Source organism: Ipomoea triloba, chromosome 10 (genome assembly GCF_003576645.1).
Source record: "Ipomoea triloba cultivar NCNSP0323 chromosome 10, ASM357664v1".
NCBI lineage: Eukaryota > Viridiplantae > Streptophyta > Magnoliopsida > Solanales > Convolvulaceae > Ipomoea > Ipomoea triloba.
Window position 1 is genome coordinate 11,902,248 of NC_044925.1, and position 26,596 is coordinate 11,928,843.

The 26,596-nt window shown below is 39.3% G+C and overlaps 1 protein-coding gene, 1 long non-coding RNA gene and 1 other non-coding gene across 4 annotated transcripts; 2 read left to right on the forward strand and 1 right to left on the reverse strand.

Moving 5' to 3' along the window:
- The first annotated feature begins 1,011 nt into the window (after positions 1-1,011).
- LOC116031708 (lysine histidine transporter-like 6) lies at positions 1,012-5,084 on the forward strand. Its single transcript, XM_031273984.1, has 7 exons — positions 1,012-1,053; positions 1,191-1,342; positions 2,095-2,478; positions 3,182-3,681; positions 4,617-4,708; positions 4,825-4,893; positions 4,971-5,084. The coding sequence occupies exons 1-7, from the start codon at positions 1,021-1,023 to the stop codon at positions 5,067-5,069; spliced, it is 1,329 nt and encodes a 442-aa protein (XP_031129844.1). The 5' UTR covers positions 1,012-1,020; the 3' UTR covers positions 5,070-5,084.
- Positions 4,426-26,596, reverse strand: LOC116031709. 2 transcript variants are annotated; one of them, XR_004100642.1, is made up of 3 exons: positions 26,420-26,596; positions 25,970-26,300; positions 4,426-4,704 (listed from the first exon to the last, which is right to left on the reverse strand). It is a non-coding gene; the product is annotated as an uncharacterized LOC116031709 (long non-coding RNA). The 2 variants fall into 2 exon arrangements; XR_004100641.1 differs by lacking the exon at positions 4,426-4,704 and having other exon boundaries at positions 25,709-26,300; positions 26,420-26,595.
- Positions 22,533-22,614, forward strand: TRNAS-UGA. The gene has a single exon. It is a non-coding gene; the product is annotated as a tRNA-Ser (tRNA).

The following is a 26,596-nucleotide window of genomic DNA, read 5'->3' on the forward strand; positions in this document are numbered from 1 at the left end:
ATTTCTGCAATGCCAAATCATGCATGTATACATCATTAGTTCTTTTGCTGCTGCTGCTACGACACATATGACTAAATTGATTTTCATCAAAGGTATTATTACTACTACTACACATATGACTAAATTGATTTTCATCAAAGGTTTAATTATCCAAATAGTAGAAGTTATATAATAATTTGTGAAAGTGGGCGGCAGAGCCGGTTTTTTTATTTGCAGGGCCCTGTGCTAGTAACTAAATGAGGCCCTATCAAACTATAAATAAGCTGCGAATTGAAGAAAAATTGCAAAGAGAAAAATGCAAAAAAAAATTAATTTTGAATCAATATAATCAAAAATACATATAGTAACTATTAGGCCAGGGCTGGACTAGGGGCCCCAAAATTTTGGGGCCCTGTGCGGTTACATATCTTGTACGCCCTAAAATCCGGCCCTGAAATGGGGCATATATGCATGGTTTGAAAGTGTGTAAAATTGAAGGAATCATATTTTCAGTTTCAAAATCTCATCATTTCATTTATGCACTCATAAACTATTGCAGTTTGCATGCATATGGAATCAAATCAAATCAAATTTAATTTGTAAAGCTACCATCTTTAATTTTCTTTGTTAATCAGAATATAAAGGATGAACGTAACTTTACCTGACCCTTCCAAGACACTGTTCTGAGCTAATCGTGAAAACGAAACATTGACTCAGTTATAGTGCAGGATTTAGCAGTTTGTGGTAGTTGTTGGTGGTGGAGGTGGAGGTGGACTCACATCATATCCAGTACATATGCATGGGAATTTGATGTCTTATTGTCTGTATCTAATATAATATGGGTCACTTCAATTCATTGAAAATCAATACTGTGTTAAAAAGTAAATAAAGCTGGGAAAAGAGTTCACTTTCAACTTTATTCCATAAAATAAAAAATAATTTTTAAAAAACTAACAACCAATATATACATGATGTTATGATCACCAAAGTCCCACGTTACGTTGTTGATTTGTGTCTCATAGTATAGGCCAGGCTGCAAATATGGTTTCAGATTCTCCTCCACCACAGCCAAAAGTAAGAATGCCATCATCATTATTTATATATTCTTGTTCTAATTATGCATAGTAGCTAGTAATTGCATGATTGATGAGTGTATTCTTTTATTATACCTCAAATATTATGTTAAATAGTACGTAATTAATGTTTTGTAGGGAGTTCCGGCAAATGATGAATGGAAAGAAGACAATGACAGTAGTGGTCCTCCCAGAGAAGCCAAATGGTGGTATTCAACATTCCACACAGTCACTGCCATGGTTGGTGCTGGTGTTCTTAGCCTCCCATATGCCATGGCATACCTAGGATGGTATTTAATTCTACTCCATCATATACTTTATTTCGATAAGTTTTAATTATTGATGATACATTTAGGAGAATGATTAGTATTGGGTGATGAATTGCTCGAGTTGTTTTTGAAAGGCTTTCTGAATGAACAATAAACAATTAGAACAGATAATTGTCGCTCAAATTGTAAAAATTTTAATGACATTGGTAAAAGCAATTGGAACAGTTAGACCACTTTAATTTTACCATCATTAATTGTTTTAACTATTCTAAATTGACAACATTTACAAGAGGAGTTTAAATCTCCTTTTAACCTATTATTGATACCATGAAATTGTTGGGTGGAGACCGGTGAAAAGTCAAGTCCAACAACCTGTCTCTACTATGAGGAAATAAAGTTGCTCCTTTGTTGTAAGCTAGAACTTTTGACGTAGTGATAAATGCATGCTTGATCCTAACAAGTAGTATTAGAGCACGAGAGACATGTGTAGTTACTAACTGGAGGGAAGAATTGTTTGGCAAAAACTAGTGAAGGGCCAAGCCCAGCACCTTGCTTCTGAAAAATGTGGCGGTATAAGAAAATAAAATTGAGCATTTGCTAACTTTTGACATACTGATAAGCGCATAGAGCCAAGTCATGGACCTGCAATTACTAGCCGATTTTGGGAGAAGGAATTGTTGGAGGAAGACCGCTAAAGAGCCAAGTTTAACACCCTGCATAGCCGAATAATAAGCGTTTGATCTTAACAAAAAATAACACCTACTGTGATTTAGGGGTCCGGGGACATTGGTGATGGTGCTATCGTGGTGCGTGACCTTGAACACAATGTGGCAGATGATTGAGCTCCACGAGTGCGTGCCGGGCGTTCGGTTTGACCGATACTATGATTTGGGACGGCACGCGTTCGGGGAGAGACTTGGGCCGTGGATTGTGCTGCCGCAGCAGCTAATTGTGCAGGTTGGATGTGACATTGTTTATATGGTCACCGGTGGGAAGTGTCTAAAGAAGTTCATGGAGTTGGCCTGCACAAATTGCACGCCAATTAGGCAGTCCTATTGGATCTGCACTTTTGGGGCCATTCATTTCTTCTTGTCTCAGCTCCCAAACTTCAACTCTGTCTCTGCTGTTTCTTTTGCAGCAGCAATCATGTCTTTGAGGTACCTACTACGCTACTAATAACTAATTTACATTATTTACGATCAAAACATATTATTTGGACTATAAAGATGTTTTGGGGAGTTAATTATAGAAATGGTTTATTGATTATAGCGAAATTATCAACTATTTTTATGCCTAATTAAGCTCTCAACTTTAAAAATCTTAATTAATTTGATTATCCGTTCGGTCAATGCCAGAAATCTATTTAATTTGAGAATATTATATTGCTGAAATTTCACATCACATGCATCATTCCCTCTCTTATTAAAGCAAAAAGTTAATTATCGAAATAGTGGTCCTTTGACTATAGCGAAATTACCAATTTGGTTCCAAGCACCCCGAAAAGCAATGTAAAATTTCAACAATACCCTCGAGTTAAATAGACATTTGATGGCTAAACAAACGAAGGACCATATCGGTTAAGATTTTTAAAGTTGAGGAAATGAGGACTTAATTAGAAAGAAATAATCAATGACTAGATTGGTAATTTCATTATAGTTAAGGAATCAGTTCGGTAATTAATTATATTTTGGTGATGGGATAGCTAGCTCAGTTAGAACTTAATAGACTGAAACTCCCTTACATTTGTTATAATATTCTCATTTAAACATGTTTTTGAAGGAGGATAAAAAAATGAATAGTATGTCAGGACCAACAATAAATTGTGATTTCCCTAATTAGCTCTATTTTGGTGAGGAGTAGCTATTCAACTATAGCCTGGGCGGGGAGCCTAAGCCGAGGGCGGATCCCAAACGTGAGCTACGCGTACAAGAAAACAAGCGCGGCGGATTCCATGTTCCGCATATTCAACGCATTGGGACAAATATCATTTGCGTACGCGGGACACGCGGTGGTTCTTGAAATTCAGGCCACCATTCCATCAACCCCTGAGAAGCCCTCCAAGGTTCCCATGTGGAAGGGAGCGTTGGGGTCTTATTTTGTCAACGCCATATGCTACTTTCCGGTGGCCTTGGTGGGGTACTGGGCCTTCGGGAACGAGGTGGACGATAATGTTCTGGTCACTCTGGAGAAGCCTTCTTGGCTCATTGCAGCTGCTAACCTCATGGTGGTCATCCACGTCATCGGCAGCTATCAGGTTTATGCCATGCCTGTTTTTGATATGCTCGAGACGACAGCGGTTAAGAGGTTGAATCTCTCTCCTGGGCTTGCTTTGAGACTCGTACTTCGTTCTGCTTTTGTTGGTAAGATCGATCAGATCGAATTTATATATATATATATATATATATATATATATATTAATATATATATATATACATTTTTATTCAAATGTGGTCGCGTCCTTACGTGCGGCCGTGCGGTTTACACCACTCAATGTTAAGAAATGCACCACTCAATGTTACGAAATACACCACTCAATAACATTGAGTGGTGTATATGTGAAATACACCACTCAATGTTATTGAGTGGTGTATTTCGTAACATTGAGTGGTGCATTTCTTAACATTGAGTGGTGTAAACCGCACGGCCGCACGTAAGGGCGCGGCCACACCTGAACATGACCCTATATATATATATATAGTCATGAAGGCCCAAGATTATGTGGGAAGAGATGCTCAGATAAAATATCGGGATAGATAAGTTAATCTAAGCCACCACTCAAAAAAAAAAAAAATCTACACTTCTAAATTGAGCACTTGAAGACTAAATTTGTGTACTCGAAGGCCCAAAATTGTGCACTCTAACACACACAAAATGCTCGCTGAAAGCTCAAAATTGTGACTCCCAATGCACTAAAATGTTCACTCAAAGGCTAAAATTGTGCACTGGTCAACATTTGTGCACTGCACAAAATTGTACACTCTAAGGTACGAAAATATGCACTCGAAGAGAGAAAATATGTACTCGAAGAGAGAAAATTATGCACTTGAGGAGAATAAATTTTACACTCAAAAGGAGAAAAGCATGCATTTGAAGAGAATAAATTATGGCACTCGAAAAAAATAAAAGTATTCACTTAAAAGAAAGAAAATTATACATCCACAAAAAATATGAACTTACTCACTGACTATTGAACTAGACTAGATCAATGACTGAAATTAAAATAACCCTATTCTTTACCTGAATACCACTATTGATAAATATATACAACTTTTAACTAAATGTTTGCCTGCCGCAGCCTTCACTCTACTCGTTGGGGTAACCTTTCCTTTCTTTGGGGATCTTCTTGGCTTCTTTGGTGGGTTTGGCTTTGCTCCAACTGCTTACTTTGTAAGTCAGAAACAAACCATCCAATGAATAAATTTAACTATTTTTTTTATATTATAATAATGTAAAATCAAGAAACTAACAAAATTGCATTGTTTTCGAGAGTTACGTTGTTGCAGCTTCCTAGCATAATTTGGCTTAAGATAAAGAAACCCAAGAGATGCAGCATCTCATGGTGCATCAATTGGGTAAGTTAGTTGGTCATTTTCCTTAATATTCCATGCATACCAACAACTAATTAATATTCCATGCATACTAATTTCAGGCATGCATAGTGATTGGAGTTTTCATTATGGTGGCATCAACCATTGGTGGGGTGAGGAATATACTTGCTGATTCCTCTACTTATCAATTCTATTCATGAATTGAAGGTGGTCCCATATCTATATATATATATATATATATATATATATATATATATATATATATATATATATATATATATTAAACATTACTTCAATGGATCGGAGTGCACAATATAATTCTCCTGACCTGCTCGAATATATATATCATATATATATATATGTAAATTAAAAGTTGTAACCTTATGGGTAAACTACTATGGATTGAGAGAATCAAGAGAAGAATGAAACTAGTTGATTTAGATAACACAATCACGCACAACTAGTTTATTTAATTTGGATTTTCCGATCCCTGTATGTTAATAAGAAATTTAATATCATTTGAAGAGAATTTACGTAATTGGGTCATAAGTTCAATTTTCAATACTTCTGTGCAGTGTCTTATAGTAATTTTTAAGTTTATTATATTTGTAAGCTTCTTAATAATTATTGGAGTTTTTTTAAGTACTACTGACTCTATTATATTGTAGTTTATGTTCAATCGTTATACCCTGCACCACGGTGCACATAGCAATGTGCACCACGTACGTAAAACGATGTCGTTTCGGTGTTAGTAGACGCGGACGCGAATGACTCAGGGAATTCATTATCTATAATACACATAATCATTATCTATAATACACAGAACGTTTGCCTAGAATACACAGAATGTTTGCCCAGAATACACAGAATATTGACACAAAATACACAGATGTTAGTGGACGCGAATGACTCCAAGGAATTCATTATCTATAATACACATAATCATTATATAGAATACACAGAACGTTTGCCTAAAATACACAGAATGTTTGCCCATAATACACAGAATATTGACGCAAAATACACAGAACTCATCCTCCTAACATTCGAATGCACAAACACATCACAACTTGTGTTAATAAAATGAATACACATAATATTTACACAAAATACACAGAACTCATCCTCTTAAACATTCGAATGCACAAACACATCACAACATGTGTTACTAACATGAATACACTTAACGGTTTTCTATAATACACAAAACGGTTGCCTAGAATACACAGAATGATTGCCTGGAATACACAGAATATTAACATAAATACAGAGACCGACCGAAACGGGAAACGTGATTTCCAAAAAAAAACAGACGATTAGTTTACAATGCTCAAAACGACGTCGTTTAGGTACGTGGTGCACATTGCTATGTGCACCGTGGTGCACAGTATAATTTGCCGTTTCTGTTAGTCTCACCACAATACTATTTCTTGTTTTAAGATTAATGAAGATCAAACTAGAGATCACTTGTACATATAATCATACACTTACACCACTTAATAAAAACTTGTTGAAAATAACTATAAATTATACATAAAGAAATCAACTTTGATAGAAATACTACTGCAAAATTGTCAATTTTAAACCAATTTTTCCGATCACCCCAAAGTATGCATGCACACAAAAATTTAGGACATTTTTCAACTTTTCCGATCACTATTGATATTGGATATATAGAAAATTAATACTAATTTCTGTCAATACTTTCTCAGCCTATTGAAACACATGTTAGAAAAATTTATACATGCGCAGCGGAAGCATCAAATTGCTTTTTCTAAGATTCTATGTAAAAGAGGGAGTTAGAATATTTTACCCTTGAAGCGTGCTTTGACAGATGTGATGTTGTGTGCATAGTGGAAGTGAAGGTGAAGTGGTAAAACGAAGAGTCAAGACTCCCCGAGTGTCGTGTCTCTCAAGGATGGCGAATGGGAACCGAATACGTGTGGCATTTAGGAAGTTGAAAGGTAAGAGTTACAAGAATCAAATGTGGATGTTTTGTTCATGGTTGGTTTGAAGGTAAAAAGGGATAGAAAATACAAAAGATAAAAGGAAGGGGTGCATGCCAAAGTTAAGCCAAAGGATTGATTATCGTTGGTAGCTTGGAATTGGGTTTCGGGATTGATCTAGGGAGTCACGGTATTAGTACCGAGTGGCGTCACACTCAGACTCTCAATCCTCATTCGGTTGAGGCATTTTATCGAACACCTTGCCTACTACTCCTCTCGGATCTCATCCTTTCATATTAAAAGCGGAGATATAGATGAGTTGGGCTTGTGAGAGGCCGCTATCTCGCACTCTCTCACTTCCACTCGGTTCACTAACTATCCCGGCCGGAAATAGAAGCAAAGATTGAACAACATCATCCATACAAACATCAATCATACTCCCACAATACTCAAGATCATAAGATAAGATATAAGCATCAATCCATAGATTAACAAGTGTTGGTCCCGGTGGTAACGGTGTGAGTCTAGAAGGGGGGGGGGGGTTGGATAGACTCACAAGGGGTTTTTGAAAACTTTTTCAAAAGAGTTATATCGCAGCGGAAAGATTATATCAAATTTTAGCTTTACTTTACACTTAGGATTTTCTTGTAAAAGATATTACGTTTGAGTGGAATATGCAATGCAATACGTAAAATAAATAAACGTTTGAGTGGAATATGCAATGCAATACGTAAAATAAATAAAAGAGAGAGAGAGAGAGAGATTTTTATAGTGGTTCGAAATAAAAGAGAGAGAGAGAGAGAGATTTTTATAGTGGTTCGGCTTAAAAGAGAGAGAGAGAGAGAGATTTTTATAGTGGTTCGGCTGAAAAGAGAGAGAGAGAGAGAGATTTTTATAGTGGTTCGGCTGTTAACTAAGCCTACTCCACTCTTCTTCACAACTCGTGAAGGTTTGCACTATATTCTCCGTAATAGTACAAACTCTGTTACAACAAGCTCCTTTGATCACTCAGCCCGACAACCTTGTTGTTGTAGGTTTTTCAACTTCTTCCAAGTTTACTCCGCCTCTTTCTACTTCACTTGTAGAGATGGTTGAAAGGTTGTGATGATTCTCCAACTTGAAATCCTTGTGATCCTTGATAAGCTTCTTAATCACACAAGAACTTCTTTTTGCTAAATATCACTTGTATGCTTATGAACATCACACTGAGAGTAGTTTACTTGCTAGACAATATTTCGCTTTTTCAACCTTGTCAAAGTGAGATGGGACAAGGGTATTTATAGGTGAAATTTCATATCCGTTGGAGGGAATGTGAAATTCAAACCTATTATCCAGTGTGTAATATCCAATGGGTAAGGTTTTCACCCTTTTCAGAATGTCAGTACTTTTTAGCCGTTTGTCCACTTTTGTGCAAGGACAATTTGTCTTTTGTCCCTCAAAAAGGTGACAATCATTAAATGCTCCTTAGGATCGTTGCATAGGACCCAATTTGACATTCAGTTATACCCAATATCAAGGCAGTAGATAAGACAACTTATCAGAGAATGTCTTTGCCTTGGTTGTGCGAGGAAATGATTGACTTTATCATTCCTCTAAATCTCCTCGAGACAATCATAGTTTGATTGCTCGGTTGTAACAGCTTGGCCCTTCCATTCTTCGGCCTGTAATCCTAGTCTTCGGTTCTTCAAGCCTTCAACACTTCGGTTCTTCAAATCTTCAACTCTTCGATTTGATTCTTCAAGGCTTCGGTGTGTGTGTGACTTGAATCCTTTCCATTAGAGATATTTCAATGATGGTTCGTTGCTAAGGATTCGGTCATCCTATAAGACTATGATATAAAAACAAAAGCCTATTCTAAAAGACAAAACAATAGTTAGGGGTCTCCTCGGGTAGTTGGTATCATCAAAATCAACAGCTCGGGGTTCCTAACAATTTCCCCCTTTTTGATGATGCCAACACCATAGATTCATTCTATTCGGCTTTCTTTATCCATAAACGGATTTTCATTAAGTATGCCTAAATAGTTGAAGTTTTACATAAAGTGTCCGAGGAGTGAAACAAAGCTAGATAACGTACACACGCTCACCCCAAAAATATGTCTTTTATTCATCAAGGAAATTAAAACATTACAACTGAAAGCATAAGAAATAAACAGATAATGAAGTTCTCCTATTTTGAGCTTTCACCAGTCTTCTTCTTCTGCTGTTTTTCCCAAATTTCAAGCTCTTTGAGTTGAATCATGTCGTTGATTTCTTTCCTTGCTTTCACAGTGTCGAGTCTTTCAATCTTGTATGCATATTTTCTGTGTAGCTTCAGCATTAAATAGTTCTGTACGACTTCACCAAGATTTTCTCCTCTTATAACTCCCCAATCCCACCACATCATCAGTTCGGGAGCATTCATTCCATCGGAGAAACTTTGTTGCATGGCGGTCAGGATTTGGGCAATGCCATTCATTTTAGCTCGATCATCAACAGACTTTTTGATCATGTTGGCGTCTTCGAGCTCTTTCGCAACTTCTTCAAATCTTTTCTGTTCCTCTTGTTGAATCCTGAAGATTTCTTCGTCCTTTTTTCTTTTGCTCGAAAATTCTTTCATTTTGATCTCTCAGGTAGAGCATCCTGTCCATAGGTTTCTTCTTGTTCTAGAAGGGTGGAATGTTGCATTCCTGATAATACTTTTCGGATCCTTCTTTGTACGGAACATATTTAATTGGTTCTCCTTCGACTGTTCGGGTCGTTTGTTTCTTCTGTCTTTTAGAGTTCGGTCCATCACCGGAAGGTTTATCTTGTGTTCTCTTTGGTGATGGTGAAGGAGATGGAGTATCTTTGAGATTTAGAATGACCTTTCTTTCACGTGAGACGTCATCATTGTCCTAATCGTCATCTCTTCGGACAATTTCCTTTCCTTTGCAAGTACTCGGAGGAGTTCCCTTAGTTCCTTTCATCTCTTCCCCCTTGTTGGCATCATTAACTTCAATAAGAGTATCGACTTTGTTGCTCAATCGATTGATGCATACTTGCAGCTGTTTGAGAGTCCATTTAAACTCCGAGATGTAAGATCCCATGGTGTTCTGATTTCCTGTGACGTACTCAAGTTTGGTGCAAGATAGATCAAGACGTTCTTTGATGAAGGCATGCTTCGTAACTAAATCACGCTGTATGGTTGTGATTTCAGTTACCGAGTCCTTCAGGGATCCAAGAGAAATAAGATTCTCTGAAAAAGCATTGTCTATCTTTTGCTCAAGAGCTGTAAGCCTTTCATTAGTTTTGGACGTAGAGCACTTCTTCTTCTGCTTTCTGATGTCCTTTTTGATATTGGTGATGGACTCATTTAGAGTTTTGAAATGAGCATCTTGAGTCCTCGCCATTCCCTGTATAGCATGTAACAGAGAAGTGAAAGTGGAAGAGGTATTGACAATTACCTCAGAAGAGCCCGAGCTCTTGGACGCTTCGGCAGTGTGATCATGACTGTCCTTGGGAGGTGCTTCCATGTTTCCACCTTGAGCCAGGACGAGTTCATGTCCTTTAGCAGATTTGAGTTCGTTGGATTTGTCGGTCGGGGAGGGTAAGTCTTCGGGACTAACACTTCGGGATGCTTCCATGTTTTCATCCGGAGTGAAGTCTGGAAAAACTTCTACCTCAACATCGACGAGATTCAGATCTGATGTAATCATCTGTTCATCAACGATATGCAAGCCATCATGATTCGCACCTCGAGATGCTTCCATGTTTTCATCTCAGGCTGAACTAGGACTTTGCATAACTTGTTGTTCCAAAGATTCGGTGGGTGCAGACTTGGTCTCATCAGATTGGGGCTGATTAAAGTCATCATTCGGATGATCAGTCTGTCCACCCGAACTTGGATTGACAACGGCTCGGGATGCATGGGAAGGAGGAACTCCATTTCCAGATAGATCGTCATTGTCATCGTCATCATCATCCTTCCTATCGTTTTGGTCACGGCATCCTTCATTTGGATTAGAGTCCAAGTCCTCATCATCAACATCGTCTTCATCAGGTAGACGGCTTGGTCCAACATCAGGTCTGAGATCCCTCATCTCTGTCTGTGCTCGAGAGATGTTATGGATCTTGGCAATTTTCATGTCTTCTATCATAAGGCGTTCCCGAGGTGTTCAGTAGCCAACACTGAGATCGACAGACTTGCCAAACCGAGTTGTTTTACCTTGAAGTTTTTCAGCAAAGACTCTTTCAATTTCATCTGGTCTTGTTGCATCAAAAATCGATCGTGTACCCATCCAATCCAATGCCCATTCTTCCTCTTCGGCCATTTCACTGATGGTGCTGGCAATAACTCGAAGACTTGACATTCTCCATTCCTGCCAGTTATAGACGCGAGCAAGTTCTTGCCTTAGTATTTCTTCATGAGAGGGCAAAGCAGCAAATGCTTCGACAAGGGGCGTCTCATCATTAGATTCCTCATATGCAAGTTGTTGAGATAAAGCTGCATCAGTATTGATTTGTTGAGAGATATGATCAGGATGGATGGTGAGCTGCTGGAATGATTCGGGTATCTCAGTCTCAGTTGCTTCAGAGGAGATTTCCTCAATTTGAATAGTTGACACATATGGCCATTGCAAGTAGATGTGTCTATGAACATAATCTAGGGTAAGCATGATATGAGCTATGAGTGGAGACATATGTTTGGTGATCTGTCTTCTGACTATCTCAGGCATCGATCGATAAGATGGTCTACAGATATCAACATCTTCCCCCTCAGAATCATCTTCTATCATCGTGGATTCTGAATCCGACTCGTCAGTCTGAGTTCGTGGCATAGTGATAGCCAAATTCTGTCCTCTGGTTATGGGAGCAATAAGACTCTGAGTTCAAGCAGATAAGGGTTCGGGAGGTTGCATTGACTCAGAAATAGGTGGTGCAGAGAAGGATTCGGGTTGTGGAGGCTTCAGTTTCATTAGCTTGGTGAGAGGCATCTGATCTTCTTCATCACTAACATCCTTAGAGAGATCAAGAGGTGCAGGGAGAACTCGGTGTCGATCATCAGTTTGAGTTCGCCTCGGTTCCTCATCTGCTGATAAGACAGTAGTTGATTGAGTCTCATGTTGGATTTCCACGTCCTCGGTCCGATCCTTCCTTTGCTTCTTTTTGGGTCGCTTCAGTTGCTTTACCTTTCGCTTCTTAGTTTTAACTTCTGACGCTTTTGCCTCTTCCTCATGTGAGGATTCGGCTTGTTGCGAAGATTTCCCATGTTTGGAATCCTTTTGCCTTGATTCATTTTTATGCTGTTTTTCCTTCGATTTTTCAGGCTTATGGCTCTCAGATGCGTCGGTAATGTCCTTTTCAACTGAGCTCTTAGAGGATTTGGACTTGTGTTTCTTAAGCTTCTTTCTCTGGGCAGCTTCCAATTCTCCTGCCTTGCGCTTTTTGGAGGGTTCTTTCAATTTGTCTGCCTCTTCCTCAGCATGTTTGATATGTTTTGGCTTTGATGGCTCGGGTTGTGACTTCGGCTGGTGTGTGGAACCTTCAGTTTCCTCCTGTCCAACTGAACTTCTTGAAGATTTGGACTTATGCTTCTTTTGTTCCTTCTTTAGGGCAGCTTCCAACTCTTCTACCTTTCTCTTGAGGTAATTTGGAGGATTTGAAGTCATGTGATAATGAGTGCGATGAGAAGTAGTTCCAGTGCGTAGTTTCACCTTCTTATCTTTTAGGATAGCACTGATCACAAATTCATAGCCGAGAACTTTTACTAACCATCCGGATGCAGGATCAACACCAGTTTGGACATTTTCAACCAAAAAAGCAAAGATAACTCTTGACCAATCAACGGGATAGTTATCCAGAAGTGCACACAGCATCCGCATCTTCTTATCTGAAATTTCATCGGTGCCGAATTGCTTGCTTTCAACAACTTTATGCAAAATATCCACTGTAAACTCATAATCCATTTTTAACATCTTCTTCTTTAAAATGGATTGAATAGATTTAGGTTGAGAATAACCTTTCATCTTTTTCCACATCCGTTTCCTACTGTATTCTTTTCCAGAACAATCTGGATGGAAACCATCTCCACAAACAGGAAAACCAAAAACTTTCCGTACATCTTCATGAGTAACAGTAATTTTAGTACCATGAACTACTGAGTGAATTTCATCTAGGCCATTAACAGTATGAACTTCAGCATTTATATAAAACTGTGTCACATCAATAGGATACCAAGTTTTGTGTTTGAAAGTGACAAATTTGTAAAGATTACCGTCCTTGAGACATTGAACCACGTGATCTCCAAACTTTTTATCAAGCATTCTTTCGAGGAAGCCATTGACATCTAGCATTGATCCGGCTTTAACCATGCAGTTTTTGGACTTTTGACCCTTTACAGTGGTGAGGAAGAATCTGAAAACTTCAACGTCCTCACATGGGCGGGGTATAACCCTTGGTGGCACAAAGGATTTTTCTTGAGTAGGCTTGGTCTTTTCCGGTGAGGGTGAGGGTTTGGGAACAGGGCCATGAGTGCCAGAAACCTCCTCGGAAGAGGAGCTTGAGCTTCCAGACGATGAACTTGAGCTTGATGACGACATGATAGCCAATAGTTGGTGTTTGTTGGAGAGGTTTTAGGGTTTTGTAGGTTTTTGAGAGGGTAACGGTGTTTTGAGAGGGTAAAAGGTGAAAAGTGAAAGGTGAGAGCGGTTATATATGGTGAGAATCGGTGGATCGGGTCACCAAGAGAAAATGGGGCGAATTTATGGATATAAGACAAACACCCTTAAATGCCCTTTATTGAGGGGGCAAAAATGGCATAGGACCGTAGTCGTGATTTTTTGCTGAAAAGATCATATGCCCATAAGATGAAATATCCATTTAATGAGGAGAGAGAAAGTGTACCCATTTCCATCATGTCTTTGATGGACCGTCCTTTCAAGTCTGACGGTTCAGTGCAGGTGGAGCGCATGCCTCAAAGTTAATAGCGAATAGAGTTTTGACACGTGTGTCACCACAATCCCACATTCTCAGATTAAATGGTCATAAGTGGGTTTCTCCGAGAAACTTGTTCAACAAGATACATGTTTAATCCTTCGGTCCCCGTTAGACTCAATGAAGAGTGTGATGCACACGGACTTAAATGTTAGTCCTTCGGTCATCATGTGTTCAGTTTACACCACATGCTATGTAGTTTGACAGTCTTCGGTACTGTTAGATAGGTAAGTACTCTTCGGTACTGAAAAGATATCGTTTCAGAATAAGATGGAGATTGCCATTCTTCGGTAATAAAGAGAGATTCAAAATAAATAGACAATCCACACAACCAAAGATAGATTAATTCATTAAAGATGTCAAACAGCAACCGAGACAACACATCAGATCATCCACCCCAATCCAGATTTCATTACAAGGAATAATAATCACTTCCTTGCCTTGCCCTTGCCCTTGTTCCTTGCATGTCTACTGTTAGCAGTAGACATAAGGCTTTGGCCTTGACTGCTCTCCGTGGTAGGAGGGCTTGGAGCAGGTGGAGCACTCGGGGCGACATCCGGATTCCATGACGAAGGCATCGGTCCATAACCAGGTTGATTCTCTAGCACTGAGGACTGATCAGAGACATCATCTGGCTCAAGCATCTCCTCAAGGTATCGGAGATAATCCTCGTCAAAGTCCTCGTTGCCTGGCTGGTTCTGAGCATGATTCTGTTGGTACCATCCTTGAATATCATTCCAAGCATCATCTCCAATGTTATCTATGGAGGGTGGAGGAGTTTGTCTTGGCACAAGATCCTGATCTGGCCAGAAGGGCTCTTCGTCTGGTGGAGCTAGTCCTCCAGAGTGAAAGCCGGGAACAGACATGGTTGGTGGTTTCGGTGCATAGTCCTCTGAATCCGAGTCTGAAAGCTCCAAAGGGTGAGTAGAGGTGTCTCCTTGAAGTGGTTGTCCTTTCTCTTCCCTTAGTTTGTTTAGTTTATTGGTCCCCTCTTTCAGCAGGAGCTTAAAAGATAACCTTTTCTTCGCAGGTTTCTCCTCAGAGCATGCTTTCTTCCCTTTGCCCTTATCCATTTCTGCAAGATAGATAATAACATAAAGGATGAGGTGTTAGGATACCTCTTCCTTCCTTTGTTGTGATCTATTTATAGGGAGATTGGAGCTCTGTGATTGGCTAAAGTTTATCTGACATGACCATTCAATGTTGCAACCGTCCAAATGTATTTATGTTTATCCATTAATGTGAGTCCGTGAATGCTGATTCTGATGACTGCAATAACTTCAATGCGTCATAACTGATGCGTCTCTTTAGTTTTGGATTGGTTCGGTTGTCTCTTCATTAACTTAATCATACCGAGCTCATGCCGTAACGTGGAGAATCTTGCTTCGGCAAGAGGTTTTGTGAGAATATCCGCAAGCTGGTCTTTGGTATTCACATACTCGAGTTTGATATCCTTTTTCTCCACATGGTCTCGAATGAAGTGATATTTATGTTTGGTTCTTGAGTGCAATACTGGATTTTGAGTTATGGCAATAGCACTTGTGTTATCACACATAATGCTTACTTCCTTGGCCGATACACCATAATCCTTGAGTTGTTGCATCATCCATAGTATTTGTGCACAACAGCTACCAGCCGCTATGTATTCGGCTTCAGCAGTACTTGTAGCAATAGAGTTTTGCTTTTTGCTGAACCAAGAGACAAGCCTTCCCCCTAAGAATTGGCATGTCCCTGATGTGCTCTTTCGATCAATTTTGCAACCAGCAAAGTCCGCGTCAGAATATCAAACTAGATCGAAGGCGTTACTCTTCGGGTACCAAAGTCCCACACATTGAGTCCCTTTCAAATATCTTAGTATCTTCTTGGCAGCGCTTAGATGACTTTCCTTAGAATTGGCTTGAAACCGAGCACATACCCCCACAGCAAAAGATATGTCTGGCCTACTAGCCGTTAAGTATAGTAGAGAACCAATAATTCCTCTATACTTCGTTTGATCAACTTCCTTCCCTTCGTTATCGATATCCATGCGTAACGAAGTGTTCATGGGAATTTTGATCGAGGACTTCCCATCAACTCCAAACTTCTTGATGAGATCCTTGGTGTATTTTGCTTGATTTATAAAAATCCCATCTCGTTCTTGTTTGACTTGAAGACCTAAAAAGTAGTTTAATTCTCCCATCATGCTCATCTCGAATTTACCTTGCATGAGTTTTGAGAATTTTTCACATTGGTCTGAATCGGTACTTCTAAATATGATGTCATCTACATAGATTTGTACCAATAGGATGTCGTTTCCGTTTTTGATTCTGAATAGCGTTTTGTCTACTATTCCCTTCGTGAATCCGCAACTTATAAGAAAACATGACAACGTGTCATACCAAGCACTTGGGGCTTGTTTTAAACCATATAAAGCCTTTTTGAGTTTATAGACTTTATCCATCCCGACTTCTGAGATAAAACCTGGTAGCTACTCGACATATACTTCTTCTTCCAAAAGTCCATTTAAGAAGGCACTCTTGACATCCATTTGATAGACTTTAAAGTCTTTCCATGCAGCATACGCTAGAAAGATTCTTATGGCTTCGAGTCTAGCCACAGGAGCGAAGGTTTCATCAAAATCAATTCCTTCTTCCTGATAATAACCTTTTGCGACTAATTGAGCCTTGTTCCTAACAATGACTCCTTGCTCATTCATCTTGTTTCTGAAGACCCATTTGGTTCCAATGACGTTTTGATGAGTTGGTCGTGGAACCAGTTCCCATACATTGTTTCTCTCAAATTGATGCAATTCATCTTGCATGGCTATGACCCAATCCGAGTCATTTAATGCTTCTTCTACAGTCTTTGGTTCAATTTGAGATATGAAACATGCCATCATGCACTCCCGAATGGATGCACGAGTTCGTACACTATCATGGATGTCACCGATGATTTGATCTTGAGGATGATTTCTCAACCATTTTAGATCCGGTTGAAAAGTGGTAGGAGGTGCTCCTTCATCTATTGTGGATTCATCGTGATTGCTTACATCTTGTTGAACTTCTGATTGATTTGGTTCATTACCATCATTTGGTAATACTTCGCTTTGAGATGAAGTATACGGTAGATGATTAGGAAGGATAGGATAATCATCGTCTTCCGATTCTGATCCTTCGGATAGTTCTTCAATTTCTCCATCCTTTGTTTCCTCAGCAGTTTGCTATTTCTCGGAGATCACCATGTCTTCTTTAGATGTTTCATCAAAAACTACATGTATTGATTCTTCTATCACCATGGTTCATTTGTTTAGTACTCGAAAAGCTTTACTCTTTTCAGAGTATCCCATGAATATCCCTTCATCAGCACGTTCATCAAATGCCTTTAGATGTGACTTTCCGTTGTTATGGATGAAGCATTTACTTCCAAAGATGTGGAAATATTTTACAACGGGCTTTCTGCCTTTCCAGAGCTCATAAGGTGTAGCTCCATGAATCTTATGGATGAGAGACCTATTTTGAGTGTAACAAGCAGTGTTTATTGCTTTGGCCCAAAACTGTTTAGGCAATCCTGAGAAGGCGATCATGGATCTTGCTGCTTCCTTGAGGGTTCTGTCGCGTCTTTCAGCAACACCATTTTGTTGAGGGGTCCTTGCTGCTGAGAGCTGATGTAGTATACCATGTTGTCCACAGAAGTCCTGAATAACTTTGTTTACAAATTCGGTTCCTTGATCAGACCGAATTTTGACAATACTCAAGTCTTTTTCGGTTTGAAGTCTTCGGAGCAGGTCTGGAAGAACTTTTTCAGTTTCATTCTTCTTTCTCAGGAAGGATGTTCATGTATATCTTGTGTAGTCATCTACTACCACAGGAGTGTACTTTCTTCCACTTAGACTAACTGGATCAACTGGTCCAAATAAGTCCATATGAAGTAGACTTAATGGCCTTGAGTTAGTGTTGAGGGATTTTGCCTTAAATGAAGACTTGATTTGCTTTCCTTTTTGACAGGCTTCACATATCTTATCCTTGTCATAGATTACATTTGGTAATCCTTCAACCAATTCTTTTCTTGCAAGTCTGTTGATGGCTTTGAAATTAAGATGATTGAGTTTGTGATGCCAATCCCAACTTAGATCTCTCTTGCTTTTGGCGATCAGGCAAGTATTCGGCTTCACTGTTTCCCATGTGACAACATACATATTCTTTCTCCGTTTTGCCGTTAGTACAACTTCATGATTTAGTTCTGAGATAACTTGCCATTTGTCCTTTGAGAATACTACTTTGTATCCTTTGTCGCAGAACTGACTTGTGCTCAGAAGATTAAACTTTAATCCTTTGACATAAGAAACTTCTTTAGGCCATTTTTCATAACATCTCAGGTGCCCAGGGTTTGTCCACTTGAGTTCCCACCGAACACGACTTTAGGACCATTCTTCGCTTTAAAGTTGCTCAATTCTGATTTATCTCCCGTCATATGTCTTGAGCATCCAATATCTACATACCAGATGGTCCTGTTTCCCTGCATTCAAAGATTAGGTATTTTTAGGTACCCATACCTTCTTGGGTCCTTGACGGTTAGCTGTGAGCTTGGGCATCCATGCATACCTAGAACTTGTAAGGTTCATCCTCGGTCCACGATACCCGTTAAACACGCGATAATCATAAGGGATAGCATAGTAGGCTTGAGGTGACTTCGGTGAATAAACCTTTTGAAGAGGAGGCGTTTGTTTATTCAAGTTTTTCGTAGTGTATGAGGTCTGCTTATGTCTATGATGGAGCAGAAATTTTGCTCTTGTCATTGGTTCGTAGTCCATGAACCAGTCCTCATCACTGGGATATAGTCTACCATCTCTGCCATTATGCTTGCTTGGGAACTTTTTGAAATTCTTGACACTATTCGGGTAAGAGTTCGGTCTTCCCTGAGGTTTACCTTTGCGTTGCCTCTATGAATAGTGTTGCCTCTTATTGCCTTGGAATTTTCCTTTAGATCGGTTACTCCCATGTGGTTGACCATTTGTAACAAAACCATGATGGTTTGGTCTGCGAGGTCTATACCGAGGGGTCTGATGACTTCTCGGGTTACCGTTTTGGGAGTTTCCTCTCGTAGGTTCCACAATTCGTGTTTCAGCCAAATCCTTAGATTGGCTCGTTGATTGTGGTTCTGTTCCATTTTCGACGTTAATCACAGGCTCAAGATTTTCGGTTTGTCCTTGGACAAAGACAGAACTTAAACCTCCATTAGTAGAAGGGTCAGTTGGTCGAGTTAGGAGAACATGTTGATAAGAGCTGGAGTTATAANTAGGCAATCCTGAGAAGGCGATCATGGATCTTGCTGCTTCCTTGAGGGTTCTGTCGCGTCTTTCAGCAACACCATTTTGTTGAGGGGTCCTTGCTGCTGAGAGCTGATGTAGTATACCATGTTGTCCACAGAAGTCCTGAATAACTTTGTTTACAAATTCGGTTCCTTGATCAGACCGAATTTTGACAATACTCAAGTCTTTTTCGGTTTGAAGTCTTCGGAGCAGGTCTGGAAGAACTTTTTCAGTTTCATTCTTCTTTCTCAGGAAGGATGTTCATGTATATCTTGTGTAGTCATCTACTACCACAGGAGTGTACTTTCTTCCACTTAGACTAACTGGATCAACTGGTCCAAATAAGTCCATATGAAGTAGACTTAATGGCCTTGAGTTAGTGTTGAGGGATTTTGCCTTAAATGAAGACTTGATTTGCTTTCCTTTTTGACAGGCTTCACATATCTTATCCTTGTCATAGATTACATTTGGTAATCCTTCAACCAATTCTTTTCTTGCAAGTCTGTTGATGGCTTTGAAATTAAGATGATTGAGTTTGTGATGCCAATCCCAACTTAGATCTCTCTTGCTTTTGGCGATCAGGCAAGTATTCGGCTTCACTGTTTCCCATGTGACAACATACATATTCTTTCTCCGTTTTGCCGTTAGTACAACTTCATGATTTAGTTCTGAGATAACTTGCCATTTGTCCTTTGAGAATACTACTTTGTATCCTTTGTCGCAGAACTGACTTGTGCTCAGAAGATTAAACTTTAATCCTTTGACATAAGAAACTTCTTTAGGCCATTTTTCATAACATCTCAGGTGCCCAGGGTTTGTCCACTTGAGTTCCCACCGAACACGACTTTAGGACCATTCTTCGCTTTAAAGTTGCTCAATTCTGATTTATCTCCCGTCATATGTCTTGAGCATCCAATATCTACATACCAGATGGTCCTGTTTCCCTGCATTCAAAGATTAGGTATTTTTAGGTACCCATACCTTCTTGGGTCCTTGACGGTTAGCTGTGAGCTTGGGCATCCATGCATACCTAGAACTTGTAAGGTTCATCCTCGGTCCACGATACCCGTTAAACACGCGATAATCATAAGGGATAGCATAGTAGGCTTGAGGTGACTTCGGTGAATAAACCTTTTGAAGAGGAGGCGTTTGTTTATTCAAGTTTTTCGTAGTGTATGAGGTCTGCTTATGTCTATGATGGAGCAGAAATTTTGCTCTTGTCATTGGTTCGTAGTCCATGAACCAGTCCTCATCACTGGGATATAGTCTACCATCTCTGCCATTATGCTTGCTTGGGAACTTTTTGAAATTCTTGACACTATTCGGGTAAGAGTTCGGTCTTCCCTGAGGTTTACCTTTGCGTTGCCTCTATGAATAGTGTTGCCTCTTATTGCCTTGGAATTTTCCTTTAGATCGGTTACTCCCATGTGGTTGACCATTTGTAACAAAACCATGATGGTTTGGTCTGCGAGGTCTATACCGAGGGGTCTGATGACTTCTCGGGTTACCGTTTTGGGAGTTTCCTCTCGTAGGTTCCACAATTCGTGTTTCAGCCAAATCCTTAGATTGGCTCGTTGATTGTGGTTCTGTTCCATTTTCGACGTTAATCACAGGCTCAAGATTTTCGGTTTGTCCTTGGACAAAGACAGAACTTAAACCTCCATTAGTAGAAGGGTCAGTTGGTCGAGTTAGGAGAACATGTTGATTAGTAGAAGGGTCAGTTGGTCGAGTTAGGAGAACATGTTGATAAGAGCTGGAGTTATAACCAAGTCCGGTGAGAACATGTTGATAAGAGCTGGAGTTATAACCAAGTCCGGTTCTACTCCCTGGATAAGAGCTGGAGTTATAACCAAGTCCGGTTCTACTCCCTGATGGTCTTTGATCATCTACCATTCGATCCATTAATCTGGATGAATTTGTAAATGTTGCAAGTACCGCACGCAAGTTTTACTCTCTATCATCCTTTTCTTTACACTCTTCCTTAAGAAGATGAACTTGCTTCTCAAGCTGGCTTATAGATTCAAGCATCTCAGCATTTTTGGACCTTAAGCCCTCGAGATCTTGTCTTTCTGCCAATAGCTGAGCGTTCTCTTCTTTAAGCTTGAAGTGTGAATCCTCAATATCATCAAAACTCTTCATCATTATTTCGAATGCTCCCCTAGGGTTTTCATGATATATGGATTCGGAGCTATAATTAGATGAGTGGTTTTGTGAAGTTAGCTCTTCTTCATCAGCCATAAGGCATAGCTCTTCATCCGAATCCTCTTGACTGAAGAGACATAGTAGTCCCTTCTCATCCTCCGAACTGTCACTCTCTGAGCTGGAGCTAGACGTGCATGACTCGTCGTTACAGCTAGAGCCTTTCTTCGCCTATCATTTTTCTGATTCTTGTTTGGCTGCTCATCGGCATCATTGGATGTATTCTTCGGGTTATGGTAGTTTCCTGAATTCTTCTTATAGTTGTGCTCGTCCTGATGCTTTTTGACAATGGGATAAGGACATTCAGCCTTGAAGTGTCCAGGTTTTCGGCAGTTGTAGCACATCATTTGTACTTCATCCTTTTCATGTGTTCTGGATCCACTTGCTTTGTCATTGCTTCGGTACTTCGTTCTCCTCGTCTTGTCCGAGTTGTCATAGGATTGATTTTTTCGCATGAACTTTTTGAACTTTCTCATAAACAAAGCAAACTGATCGTCAGTGAATAAGTCAGACGAGGGATTAGTATTCGACCTTGGTGTTGATGATGAAGGTTGATGATTTGCGACTAAGGCTATGTTCCTTGTCTCGGGTTCTTCATCATTTAGTGTTTCCTTCTCAAACTCGTAGGCTTTCAGATCACTGAAGATCTGAGTAGTACTCGTTGTTTTGAGATCTCGGTGATCGCGCATGGCTACTACCTTCATCTCCCAACTTTTGGGTAGTCCTCGGAGAATCTTCAAATTTATCTCCTTTTGTGATAGCTTTTTCTCATCAAGGTCGTTGATCTCCATTAGTAACTTTATGAACCGAGCTTCCATATCGGTTATGGACTCTTTTGGATTCAGTTTGAAATCTTCAAACTTCTTCATGGCAATTGTTAACTTGTTTTCTTTCTCTTGTTCGTCTCCATCACCTATGAGCATAAGTACATCCCAGATGTCTTTAGCTGACTTGCACTTTCTTACTCGCGGAAACAATGATTCGTCCAAAGCCTTGTAAAGTATATCCTTGGCTATGTTGTCGAGATTTACTCGGGTTCTCTTTCCGGTGGTCAGCAAGGATGCCCAGTTGTAAAGAAATGCTAGGGAGCCTCATGCTTACTTTTAAAGTTGTTATCTTCTTCTCTCATGCTTGGGAATTCTAACTCCCCTTTGGAAGCGATGCTTATTGTAGTAAGCATTTAATGCCATAAGGCCTTTTGAGAATAAACATGCGTTTTTTTCCGCAAATGCTAATAGAAAAACACTACTATTTTCAAAATCAATTATTTGTTAAAGTGTCAATATGTCTGAGTGGTTAAGGAAACAGACTTGAAATCTGTTGGGCTTTGCCTGTGCAGGTTCAAATCTTGCTGTTGACGTTCAATTAGGATAATAATATAATTTAAATTGTTATTTTCCTTAAAAAACATTGATTTGGGACAAATTGTTGGAACGAAAAGCTAGAGCAAAGAAAAACTATTTACCAAATGTGTATTTTAGTTATTTTTTTACTAAGTCAAATAATTAAGTTGGTAAAAAGCTACTTTGAAAAATATTTTCCTTGTAATTTGTTCTAATCGACTTGTCACGAGCAATGGCTCCTCCGATCGGTCTATCGTATTCTTCCCGATCAATCGAGCACTTTTTTGATAATTTCCAATTCCAATGGTTTGTTGAAGATTTTAATTAGATGGCTGACATGCAAAAAGTGACACGAGTCACTGTGTTTATTTTGTTTTATTTCTTCTTCTCTCGGAAACCTAGCCGTCCGATCGCCACCATAGAATCCAAGCAACACAATCTTCATTCCTCTTTCTCTCTCTCTCGTCGTTGATCACCTACCCCGCCGTCGATCGACCGCCTACCGCCCCAATCGACTACCAACCACCGCAATGTATATAAAAATTCAAAATTATCGTTTAATTATTCGCAATTAATTCATACATACAATCCTTTAACTTCATATATTAAGGGTCCTTGTTTTTATTTTGCGTTGGGCCTATAAAATGATGATAGGACCGGTCCTGACTGTGTGTACCTAATATGTCATTAAACAACCTTATATTTGTACTCATTTATGCTTGTTTTTGGCTCACATGTTAGGTAAAGGAATGTGGAACAATGCGTAATTTGACATATCTGGATTAAAGAAAGAAATGGCCGAGTAATGAGCAAGCAAGCATGAAAAGATATTAATCTTGGGAGAAAACGAGGCTTTAAAACACAAGGAAAACACCCAAGGGCACACCGGGAAATGAAGGAGCAAAACAATAGCGTGAAGGTCATCTAGAAAAACTCACGCTGACACTCACACCGTGAGTGTTAGGGTGAGTCCACAGCAGAGTTTCTGATCAGGGGACTCACGCTAAGACTTAGGGTCAGCATGAGTTCAATGATTAGAATTTGGAATTTGTGAGTACATTGTGCTTTCTTTGTGTTCATGCTAAAGATTGGGTAAATAGGTGGTACATTTGAACTCATTTGTGTGTTGTTTCTTTTACCCTGCATCTGTTGTGGAAGGAGTGCTATAGGCTCAATTGTCTAAAACTTTTTGGAAACGGCCTCTTACACCATTGTGAGGTGTGCATAGGGCCCAAGTAGGATTATATTCATTTGCATGCTTATTTGAGGTTAAATCTACCACTTTCATGGACCTCGGTCAAAGATCTCTCGAAATGGGAGTGTACACAGAAAAGATTGTAGAATGTAAGGTGGTAAGACCTAGAAATGAACTTTTTTAGTGTAGCACAAGGCAAAAGGGGAGATTTTTTTGGGTGAGATGTGTGATTCCCTACTCCCAATGAAAAAGGCATGAAGAGATGCAAAAAGAGTCATTAGAAAAAGCTAAAAAAAAATACTTTAAGCTATCCTTAATTGAGAGGGAAAACATGAGATGAGCCATCTCGTAGGATTAGGGAAAGTATTGCATAGACTTCAAAAAAGCGTAGAGCTCTACGTGAAGGTAGTTGGCTTGATGGGATATCCTAGAGGTGATTAGAAAAAAAGAGAGATACTCACGCTAAGCCAAAACGCGTGGAGCGGCTTGTGTCACACTATCACACTTGTCTAAATGGGTCTTTGGTGCCTAATGTGGCAAAGATTAGAAAGCTCGTGTGCATCGTTCCCATTAGTGAGCTCGGCTTGGTAGGCCCATGGAGGTTGTGGATTGAATCATTGTTTTGTTTGTGGATAACTGTGTTGAGAGGTTTCCCATGGAAATAAATAAATAATAAATAAATTGAGTGATCTTGGGGTTTTTGGTTTCCTTAAACTTTGAGCCAATTGAGGGTGTCACACTCAATTCACCACATTTCCCGGGTAGAGAAGACCAATATGTGCTTAACTTCTTATGCATCACATCTTTGCACAATCATTTATGATGAGTGTATTTGGCATTTCTATTTGTGGTTGCTTGGATTTTGTCTTGTTTGAGAGCAAGCAAGGTCTAAGTGTGGGAAGATTTGATATGTCATTAAATAGCCTTATATTTTTAAACCCTATGTAGTTAAAAATGTACTATATCATTCTTTTGAGTTTGTAATCGCAATGTGTGTTTAGAATGAGATATTTACCTTCAAGAATGAGAAGCAATGGAGTGGGATTGTCATCTTCTTGTGTGTTTGTAGCAGTGAAGAGTGAGGAAGCAGTGGATATGGCGATGGTGTCCAAGAGAAACATTGACGAGAGAAGCGGTGGCGATGGAGTCGAGAGACGCAACAGAGAATACAGAAATTTTATATTTTTAAATAAATAAATAAAGATGCGCGACGTGTATCACGCATCTAACGGCGCCGCGTCATTTTGGACCATGGTCTCCATATAACAATTGGGGATAGGCCCAAAATAGACCAAGTTCTGGGCCCCTTGATAGGGGCCTAGCCTATTTCCACCGGCAAATTATTGTGTGGACCATGGTCCATATAGTGTTGTGGATCATAACAAAAAGTACATTTTTAATATACTAAATGTACATTATTTGTGTACTGAATGTACATTATACAATACAATGTACATTCAGTACACAAATAATGTACATCCCCTGAATACAATGTACATTTTTAATATACTAAAAGTACATTATTTTTATACTGAATGTACATTATTAAAAATTAGTGTCGTATATTATTTTTAAATTTTTAAATAAGTACATACGACGTCGATTTTTTTAAAAAAACCGACGTCGTATCTTGTTTTTTAAAAAATAAATAGAGATATGGCGTCAGTTTTTTCAAAAACCGACGCCGTATCTTGTTTTTAAAAAAATAAATAGAGGTACGACGTCGGTTTTTTTGACGCCTTATCTTGTTTTTAAAAGAATAAATAGAGATACAACGTTTCTGATAAGGAGAAAAATGAATGAATTCAATTCAAGTTTTTTCTTTAGCCCAATTATCGATTGGAAGATTTAGCTTGTATGAATCGTTATTGGTTTTATACTAATAACGGCAGTCGTTTCAGTATTAAGGATCCACATGTATCTACCATTGAAAATTCGTTGATAGTATTACTATATACCCTGTAGCAGGGTATATGATAGAAAACCAATGCACACATGCCTTGTCTTATACCTCATTCGGATCTCAATGAATAGAGGATACATCGTATCCATTAGACCTATAAACTATCAATGAATCCAAAGATATTCATTTCATTTTAGGGTTTTATAAAGAAACCGACGTTGTATCTCTTTTTAATTAAAAAATCTGTAAAAAGAAGATCAATGAGCGGCGGTACCTGCTGGTTCGCCGTCTTGGAAGAAAATTACAAGAAAAAGAAGAATGTTCCCCTCTCCTGCTGCTCATATATCGACCACCATATCCAACAAGAAACAATTACTAACCACTCCAACTTCAACAAAGATTTCAAAGACAAAGAGATCAAACTAACCATGTTGATGATAAATCCACCATAGTCTCCTGCTGCGCGAGAGAAATCAGCGGAAGAAAATTAAAAGAAAAAGGATAATGTAAGATCGATGTTACCCCCGAAGAACACCATAGCCTACTGCTCCCAGTTCTTTCCCATCTCCTACGTACTGCTCCCGGTTGTAAATCCACCTAGCTCTCTGAAAATTGAGGGAAGAGGAAGTAAAAGAAACTCCAAATCTGGTAGCGAAGGAGATAAGAGGAAGGAAGTGGAAGGCTGTATGGCCCGTATTCTATAAGAAGAAGAGGAAGGTCGTACCTGCTGTTTCGCCGGCAAGAGAGAGAGAGGTGATGTTTCGCATCTGCTTCAGATCTACTTCAGGTCTCGGCGGTCTGCTTCAAATCTCGGCGGTAGCGGTGCAGGGGAGGAGATCACTGCTGCGTTCCGATCCGTCCTACTCAGATAAAGTGTTGGAGAAGGTTCACAGAAGGTCGT

Bases quoted from the DNA above. Each gene is read 5' to 3' on its own strand.
- LOC116031708 (XM_031273984.1), top strand. From the start codon at position 1,021: ATGGTTTCAGATTCTCCTCCACCACAGCCAAAA. The intron at 1,054-1,190 runs GTAAGAATGCCA...AATGTTTTGTAG, and splicing joins CTCCTCCACCACAGCCAAAA to GGAGTTCCGGCAAATGATGA. The intron at 4,894-4,970 runs GTAAGTTAGTTG...TACTAATTTCAG, and splicing joins TCTCATGGTGCATCAATTGG to GCATGCATAGTGATTGGAGT.